This window comes from Egretta garzetta, unplaced genomic scaffold (assembly GCF_000687185.1).
Source record: "Egretta garzetta isolate BGI_Z169 unplaced genomic scaffold, ASM68718v1 scaffold223, whole genome shotgun sequence".
NCBI classification, from domain to species: Eukaryota; Metazoa; Chordata; class Aves; order Pelecaniformes; family Ardeidae; genus Egretta; species Egretta garzetta.
Genome location: NW_009259033.1, coordinates 469,810 through 479,369, shown reverse-complemented (window position 1 = coordinate 479,369; position 9,560 = coordinate 469,810). Strand labels below are relative to the sequence as shown.

Genomic DNA, 9,560 nt, shown 5'->3' with positions numbered 1-9,560 from the left:
TAAACTAGTTTATCTTTTAGGTGATGGATGCCTACTATGATAAAGTTGTCTGTCCTAAGTCCAATGGAGCTGCTTTTTTGGCAGTATGTCGGGGGAAGGTAATGTAACTGAGAATTTGTTTCATCTGAGATCAGATTACATAGTTGACGGAAAAGTCCATCATTCTGGATTTCAGTACATTTCTGTTATTTGGCTGTAACTATGTGTGGGGAAAAAAAACAAGTTGGATGCCCTGAAGCCTTTTCAAAATTATGTCAAGTTTACTTATGCCTCATTCATGTTTCTATTAAAAGGATACACCTTTGAGTTCTTTGAAGGTGATGAGCATCATACGTCTATTTCCTGCTGGCTGATCACCAAAAACTCAACCCATTAGATGAGAACAACAGTTTTGGAGGAGAACTAAAAGAAACATTTGTTGGAACAACACCACTGAAAAAAACAAAATATTGCTTAGCTTTAAAAGACGTACATTAACTTCAAGTCCTCTGGACATATTTGATGGCCTTTCATTTCAGGGATTTCACTTTGTGCCCAAGATAAAATGCCCATAAATACAACTATGCCATTGCTAGCTCCAGATGGATGATAGTGCATGCTGTGGTTGCTCCTCGTTGTGGCAGTGCTGCCTTCAGCTGAGGACAGTTGGCCATTCCACCCGCCCCCCCATCCCTGACGTTACATTCCATCACAGCAGCTTGTGCGGCATATAGTAAATGAGGTTGGGGAATGGGTTCTGCTGAAAAACAAACCAACTTTTTTTTCACCCCAAATTATTTTTCAGTCTGTTCAACTCTGATTTTGTTCGTTTCACAAAGTGATTTGCCAGCCCAGCATAGGACGTGAGCGTGTACAGGGGCGTGAGCAACAAATTGAGCGGATGTAAGCAGCACAGCTGGTGGACATGACATTATGGTCTGATGGATTTTGAGCAGATCTCTGGGAGCTTTCCATTATTGCTTTGAAATGACTGTTCATTTTTAATGTCAGACAAGGTTTGCTACGTTCTTGTCACATTACCAGTTCAGGGTATGGAAGGTTTAAACAGAGGTATTGACTGACACTTAAGACATCTTCGGACTACAGCTGTTCTCCTTATCCCGGAGTAAGGCACATGCATTAATGGTGTTGGCTGAGGTGTGCTTTGTCAGGGCCTCCTAGAGGAAGAAACTAAATTTAAAGTCCCAATAATAAAAGCAAAAAAATCTAGTTGAAACTACTCATAATGTATTCATAAACTACACTTGGCTAGGAATTTAATTTAATGGAGAAAAAAGGCCAATAAATAATGAATTGCTCTGAAATGTCTTGAAACTTGAAATCCTGTTGATAATGGAAAACACTGTCTCTTCAGGCCAGTGAAGGCTTGGACTTTGCAGACATAAATGGACGAGGAGTCATCATTACTGGGCTTCCGTTTCCTCCTCGTATGGAGCCCAGAGTTGTTTTAAAGATGCAGTTCCTGGATGAAATGAGAAGAAGTGGTGCGGGTGCACAGGTAATACTGGGCAGCTTCTCACTGGTGGCTGTTTGCAGGTTCGTGTTATTGTTTCTCCCCCTCGTCTCTGTGGATTTTGGCTGCTGTTTTGGCTGCTCATGGGACCACAAATATCAAAAAGTCAAACAACCTTGGGAGTTTGTCACAATTAGTCACCCTTTTTTCAATAAGGGTTCCAAGTTCTGTCTCCAGTGACATGGTCTCAATCAAATATAGGCTCATAAAAATGATATAATTAAAGTTTCAGTCAAAATCTTTGTATGCATGTTATTCCTTCTGAGGGAATTATTTCATCCAGAGAGAGGATGGGCAGGAAGAATTGCCTGTGCTGGCTGGTCTGGGGATTTTTGTTTTGGTGGTTTGGCGGGCGTGGGCGTTGTTTGATTTGGGTTTGCTCTGGTTTGTTTTGCTTTGTGGGTTTCTTTGGTTGTTTTTTTTGGTTTTGTTTTTTTTTTTTCTTGTTGCTTGAGAATGAATGGAGTTACAAATTTAGTTTATTGTCCTGCAGAATAGCTGTTAGGGTCTTAAATAATACGGTGAGTCTGTTGTACTACCTAGGCTGTCAGTGCATCATGTATTAAATAGCCACTCAGGCTGGATATTACTGCTTGAGTTTTCTGGGCACCATACGTCGGGTGTGATATTCAAGTCAACCTGTATCTGGCGTTCCAAGGCTTCTAGAGATTTGTCAGTAGATCTTGTTAGAGGCTTTTTTTTTTTTTTTTTAAATTTATTTATTTAGAAAGGAATAGTGACTGTACAGCACAGTTAATAGGTTTTACCTGATAAATAATGTTAATTCTTTCTCCCACCTATTGCAGTACCTATCTGGGCGCGAGTGGTACAGTCAGCAAGCTTCCCGGGCTGTTAATCAGGCTATCGGCAGGGTCATCAGACATCGCCAAGACTATGGTGCTATCTTCCTATGTGACCACAGGTGAAACCTTGGCTCTAGAACATAAACATACATCAACATCTTTATATCCCAACATGCGTATTGGTATTTTGTATAGAAATGTGCCAATGTTACTGTTCGGAGAAGGCTACAGCTCATAAGCAATTAAATTACTTTATATAACAGGTTATATAAATATTGCACTACTTTAAGAAAGTAACTGGATTGTTGTCTTCTGCTCCCAGAATATACTGGTTTGGAGCTGCAAAAAGAGATTCATTATATTAATGCAAAATAAGCCAGTTTGTTGAATTAATGTTTGTAATGCTACCGGCGATTAGGTGATAATAACTTACGGGTTTGCATTTTCTCCATCTCTCATTTGGGAAGGCAGTCACCAGCACTGCGGGGTTTTTGAGAAGAGGAGGACAAAAATGAGAAAAGATTATTGCTGAAGTATAGTATAATCTATATGAATATAATACTATATTACATTAATAGCTATTAATATTAATTAATATAGAATGTATCTAATAGGCAACAAGAGTTTAATTGATAGCCTTCAGTGCTGAGGCTCGGCTGGGGACAGCGAGCATGTCACCGTTCAGTACTACTGTTACTTTTGCACAGTTAAAGATTTTTATGGAGAAAAGATAAGAATTGGCTGATTGCACGATACGTGGTATCAACAAAGCCCTTTTCTCCTGAGTGGAGACATCACCCTGTTACATTTACTGCACTGTTTCAATCTTTTGTTGTCTTGCTGCTCCTTCCTGGTCCTTTTGGGTCTTGATCTAACATTTAAATCCCGTAGGCCAACCTGGCAAATAATTCTCTCCTCTTCCAATCCTACACAGGTTCACAACTGGTGATGTAAGAGGCAAGCTGCCTTCGTGGGTCCGCCCGTATGTGAATGTTTATGACAACTTTGGGCATGCAGTTAGAAGTGTCTCTCTCTTCTTCCGTGTTGCTCAGGAAATTGTAAGTGTCTTCACAAAAAAACCCCAACAAATTTTCTTGATAGTGTTGGAAACTGGGATTACTAGTCCAAGTGAGAGATGTGACAGAGTCACTTGTCTTGTCACTTCTAGACATTGGAAGCTTTATGGGAAGGGAGAGATGCCTCATCTTTCTCCAAGAGTGAGCTGGGACAGGATGTGTTGTCATGCTGTGCAACTCATTAGGTTAGATCACAAAAATAACTTCCTTTTCCAGTCCCTCCTAAATAAACATAGTTTTTATTGGGTGGGATGCAAGTACTGGCACTGATGTTAGCATCAAAAAGCTTTCTACCTCACCCTCAGGGCAAGGGAGTATGTGTGGAAGAATCGGTCAGACCCTTGCATTTCAATCTAAGCTGACTGTTATAAAGAGTGAGACAAACACATTGGTTATTACGGTTCATCACTGGGTCATCTTTACTAACATCGCTTCTCTCTTAGCATTAAGAAGCTCTTTTTCTCAGTAATAGTTCCCTGATTTAAAAAGTAGTATTGTAAAAAGACTTTCTAATTGACTAGGGAAAGTTGTAGCAAGAAACAGGCTGGAAGCCAGAACGGGGAATTCTTTGTCCCCAAAATGGAGATTAAGATTAAAATAAACACTTAAAATTTCACATTCAGACTTGGATGACTTCCTGGAAGATGCTTTAGCCAAATACCAGTTGTTCAAAATAATAAGTTACAGATGGATGATACCAGATGACTTGATGATCTTTTCTGATCATAAATGGGAGTTTCGTGGTAAATGAGAACTACAACCCAACATGCTTTGCCAGAAGGGGCTGTGTTGCAGTGATAGCGTTAGGAAGCAATTGTTTTTTAACAGGGTCATAACCCTTTTTGTATTACACAGGTCACTTAGTGCTAAGCCTGCTTACTACACTTCATCTGTGTCACTTCCTAGTTATTTGATTCTTTTTTCAAAAGCACGCAAATCCAGAATGCTTAATAATCTTACTGTCAGGGGTTATTTGAGAGAAAGGATATGTCTTTGGGTTGTTGCTAGGATTTTTGGTTGCAAAGAAAGTGGGGTGGAAGAGTAGCTTTTGCCTACTGTAACGTTTTGCAAACTGCTTGCAGATGCCTCCACCCCTGCCACAAGGCCCTTCTGGCTCTGCTGGTTCCTTAAGTGAAAGTGATGTGGCACAGTCTACTTCAGCTGAGCAGATTCTCTCCCTGAAAAAAGCCAAAAACTTGGATGACCACGTTCCCAGTTTGAAAAGGAAAAGAAAAGGTGGGTTTAAATCCTCACAGATAACACTTCTTTATTTTAAGCTGAACCAAAAAAGGAGGAGCAAGAGAGAAAGCAAGGAGAGCTCAGAGACTGATACAAAGGTCTGATCAGAAGGCATATAGCTCAGCGTTAGAAAATGGGGGAATTGGTTGCCACTGCAGAGCAGAGGCAGATGGGGCCTGAAAAGGTGTCCCGCAGAACAGGAGGAGAATGGTGGAATATCATAGTTTAAAAAATAAGAACTGGAAGTCTGTTTCTGACTAGCACTGACTTTCAGATGTCTTTCTTCCATCCTGCTGTATAAATGACTCTTACACAGTAATCTCACTAAGAAAACAGAAAGAGGGCATTGACCTTGGAAGAAAACAGTATTTTAAAATTTATGGTTAGCTAATGCTGAAGGAGAAAGTATGTCTCACTTTAGGTGTTCTTTCAGAACGTTCCACTAGATTGCTTGCTGTTCTGGAACAGAACAACAAAGTTGTGTTTAAAACTGTGGTTCTAAAACAGTTAAGACTGAGCGTGAGGGTGATTTCACATCACATCTAAGCCAGCGTAACTGCAGGTTGTCATTGAAAGGGATTACTTTGGCCATTACTTTTTTTCTCCCTCTATTTCCAACCGGGGGGTTACGCTCCTTCCCTTGAGTTGAATCCATCTATTGTGCAACTGCAGAGCAAGCAGACGAGCTTGCTGAACCAATTTACCTTTCATCCATGTGACTGGTAGATCCATCTCAAAGCATGGGCTGGAATGTATGACTGGAGGTAAAGGGAAGAAGCTGCATTGCCTCTCTTCGTGCAGATTTTCAGTTGCATTGCATGAGCTGTAACATTGAACTGCATCTGTAGTCATAGTTTTGTCTGAAGAGTTTCTTGTACTGACTTTTTAATTTCTGGTATAATATACTTCCGTTCTTCTCAAAATAGTGACTTTTAGTAACTACTGTTGAAGGAATTTCACAAAATAGTGGAAATCTATTTTGAAGAGAACGCCTTTTAGAAGTAGCAAGCTGATACTAGTTTAACACTACAGTTCTAAATTCTTACATGTTAAACCTGATCAGTGAGAATATAGAATCATAGAATGTTTTGGGTTGGAAGGGACCCCTGGAGATCATCTAGTCCAACCCCCCCCAATATGTATTCTGGGGACCTGAGGGTGACTGTATCTTATAGGTATTGATACTGAGAGAATTGTAGGCTTTAAAAAAACTTGTTCTGTTTAAAAATAATAAATCATATTTCATGCCAGAATCTCTTGTAAACAAGAACTCAGTTTTGGGGAGCTCTGTAAAGCTAAAGCAGTTAAACACAGACAACTGTTGCAGTAAGACTTTTTTTTTTTTTTTTTTTTTTCCATTGATCCTAAGCCATTTTAAGGTTAAATATGACCATCACTTCAGGAAAAGTTTGAAAGAAGACCACCAGGTCATGGTAACAAATGCTTGAGCAATTTTGGGAGTGATTAACCAAAGCAGTGTTCTTACTAAGTCATCTAAGACAATTTTGCAAGATGGGAAGGTTAAGTAAGCCAACACATCTTTGTGGATTGCTGTGCAAGATTTTGAGGTATTACTAAGTCGAAGAAAATGCAAATGATAATGTGGAATGTTAATTTGTCATCTGTGATGCCAGTAAATGGAGACGGAGCATCCAGCCTGTGCATGGAATATGAACAAGAGCTTGTCTCACCTAGAAGACAATGTATTGGGCTCTTGGATGCGTTGGAGCGCAATGAGAAGAGCAGCGAAGATGCAGGAGAGGAGGAAAGTGACTTGGCGGGAGAGGAAAAGGTAATGGCCATGTTGTAGCAAAATACTTGCTTGTAAGTAAAAATTGTGGGCTCTAAAGCCAAATGAATTTGGCATTGATTTAAGAGCACCAGTTCAACCCTCTTTCAAGAAAAAACTCGCTGTAATTGGCACTGGTAACTGCGAGTTCTCATAATTAAGCTTAATCAAAGGGTTTCCTTGGCACGTTCAACTAGATGACCAGCAGGTACAGACCTGTACAGTGCTCCCTAGCTGCTGACATGGATTCCTGGAAGTTAACCATTTTGAGAGCAAAGAGGTCTTAAAGAAGAGGTGGGTAGATACACAGTTCCTCCTGGGTGCAATCTGTGTCAGCCCTTGGTGTGTGATTGGATACTGAGTTTAAAAAAAAAAAAAAAAAAAAAGGTGTGTGGGGATGTTTATGAATTAGAACTTGCACTTTCCGGTGAAAAAAATCTTTGATTTGTCTGAGAGAATGAATATTGCAGACTCGCAGAATATCTTACCTGAATCAAAAATCCACTATTCCATTAAGATCCACAAAGCTTCATCTGGGCTGTTCATTTTCTTTCCTCTTGGACTGGTATTTATAATACATCAGTGATTAGGCTGTGATTTTCTTGCTTTCCCCAAGCCCCTGTTTGCAGTTTGGCGGTGGGGTAGCTCCCTTACCTGGCTACCATCAGCAGGAGTATTTTACTGCTGGCTTGCAGGCTCCGTCTGGCTGATGAGGACTCGAGGAATGCCTATTGCAACATGCCTAAGCAGTCTGCTTAGGGGAAGAATGCCTAAAGGAAAGTGTGGACGTGTAAGGAGTATCTAGGGAATATCTAAGGAGGCCTAAGGGAGATGGATGGAGACAGGTACAAAACAGAGGGAACGCACAGACTTGGAGAAACGAACAAGATAAAGAATATTGAACTTGAGTGCAGCTGATTGGGAAATTGGCTCCATCATCCATGGGCTGCCATGGAGTAGACACCAGAGCTTATTCTTTGGAAAGCCTGGGACATCTCCAGGGACTTGGTAACTCAGCTGCAGTATCTTGTTAACAGAGCTGCACTGCTTTTGGCATAGCTTAGCATTTCCTGAAGTCAGCCAAGTTAATGGTCCTAAGGGCTCAGCAGCGAGTCAGCTTGCAGCTGCTTTTTATATTCAGCATTACTACTCGTCTGTGGCTTGCAGAGAACTGTGGGGTCATCCCGTGCTGCACATACGTTGATGTCGTCTGGTACCAGACATCGGGGGAGTGTAGTCCTGCGACATGCGGTGCCTTGAAGGGAGCCAGCTTTCGCCCTGAGTCTAGTACTGAGCTGATTTTAATACACACTGGATTTTGACTGATAATGAGGTCACTGTGCTTTCATATATTTCTTTGCCATCCATCATAGTATCTGTGTTACCATTTTTTTCTTTTATCGAAGTTATACTGTACCCTTGTTCCCTAAATAACGGAAATTTAGCTGCTCTCATTCTGAAACAATTTGCTTGGGGTGAAAAAGAAAAAAGGAAGCCTTTGACATCTCAAAAAATCCAACATACATCAAAATACATCTCAATCCATTTAAAGAATGGTTTGACAGTTCCCCTTAATCAGTTTTCCTTGTGAGATATTCCTTCTGGAAACTTGCCTTTCAGAAGCCTTATTTCTTCTGGGTCATGCCATTCGAGGTGGTGCCTTTACATAGTCCAGGATTATGAAGACGTTTTCAATTGTTTCTCTGCCTTACTGCACGTATCGTAAACGTTTGGCTTGCTGCTTATATTCCAGTTCTTCATTCCGTTACATGATGCTAAAATAAAATATATTGAAACGTGCACTTGTCTGGAATTCAAGTATCCTTGCAGTGTTACGAGTGCACTGGAGGTTGCATTTCTGAGTATCAACAACTGACTCTACGAACTGGCAAATCTGGGGTTATTGGCTTAGGGGTTTGTTTATTTTTAGTGATGTTATTTTAGTTGTAGTTAGTTTAATTTGACTCTGAGGCTTTGTGAACTGAATAGACATTGAGAAGTCGTGGTGGAATGCTTGGCTGTTACGTTTCACTGGTTCCTTTCACAAATGAACAACGCTGTTCTGTAAATACGCTGGTAGTCACATACTCACTCTGAAATTCTTTTATTGGGCAAGAGCAAAGAAATAAATCACTTCGCAAACTGGCTTTCTCAGCAGGTATGTAGAAACCAACTGGCAATGCGGGGCTATCCTGCAGTTTCTTCTGTTACTTAGACGATTGTTTTTGATGTGGTTGATGCTGGCTTGATCTAATATTGGAGACTTTGCTGTTAAGCAATTCCACTCCCCTTGCTTATGCCCGCTCACTTTCTCTTTTGGAGCTTTGTAGATGCCGATATCCCCAGTCCCTGCAGTACAAGCGCAATTCTTTGGTTTTGGGAGTAAGAGATGCTAACGAGCGTGCCAAACCACAAGTGTTTCTGCTACTGTCTCATCCTACCTGCCCCGGTATTTTCTACAAAACTGCTTAGGTTTCCCTTCTCAGTACCCTAAGAAAAGCCCTTTTGTAGCTTTTCTTCAGAAGAGAAGCATTTCCAGGCAGGAAAGTGAAGGGGCACTTGAGGCCTTGGTTACCTCCTGGGGCTACCCTGAAACAGTTAGCTGTAAGTCCAGCCTTGCTTAATTGGGAATTTGCACCCTCAAGACCAATGTTGTCTTTTCCTCTGTTTTGGTCTCTCTTTCTGAATCGTCCAGTAAGTGATTACGTCCTAGAAACAGGTATGTGTCCCAGGCTCTGTTGCAGTAACTTGACTCTGTTTACTTCCTTGAATGGTGTCACAAACTGGGTTAACAAGCTTTTACTACTGGAAATGGTTACATTAAATGGACAATAACTTTGAGAAGTATTTTTTGGACCTTTTTTCTTTTCTTTTAATCTTCACAGGCACATCGTCTGTCAACACTTTCCCTTCAGTATGAGAAGAGGCTAACAGATGAGCAGAAAGGAGGAAGGAAGAAAATAAAGCTAGTCAGCAATACAGTATGTGTTTTCATGTGTCTGTGCCATCCCTTTGATCTGCAGACTGCTTTAATTTGAATTGGAAATTTCCAGGCAGACAGATGACTGATGCCAGGGCAATTACATTTTTTTCTCCAAATTGTAAATATTCAGCGATGCATGTCTGAAATCTATTTCTGT

At 40.7% G+C, this 9,560-nt stretch overlaps 1 protein-coding gene across 1 annotated transcript in view; it reads left to right on the top strand.

Moving 5' to 3' along the window:
• The window catches only part of RTEL1 (regulator of telomere elongation helicase 1), a 51,249-nt gene that overhangs the window by 25,168 nt on the left and 16,521 nt on the right, over positions 1 to 9,560 (top strand). The window contains exons 21-27 of the mRNA XM_035890360.1: positions 21 to 98; positions 1,355 to 1,498; positions 2,320 to 2,435; positions 3,251 to 3,374; positions 4,475 to 4,628; positions 6,266 to 6,423; positions 9,306 to 9,401. Coding sequence (XP_035746253.1) covers positions 21 to 98; positions 1,355 to 1,498; positions 2,320 to 2,435; positions 3,251 to 3,374; positions 4,475 to 4,628; positions 6,266 to 6,423; positions 9,306 to 9,401 — 870 coding nt within the window. The remainder of the gene's footprint in view (positions 1 to 20; positions 99 to 1,354; positions 1,499 to 2,319; positions 2,436 to 3,250; positions 3,375 to 4,474; positions 4,629 to 6,265; positions 6,424 to 9,305; positions 9,402 to 9,560) is intronic.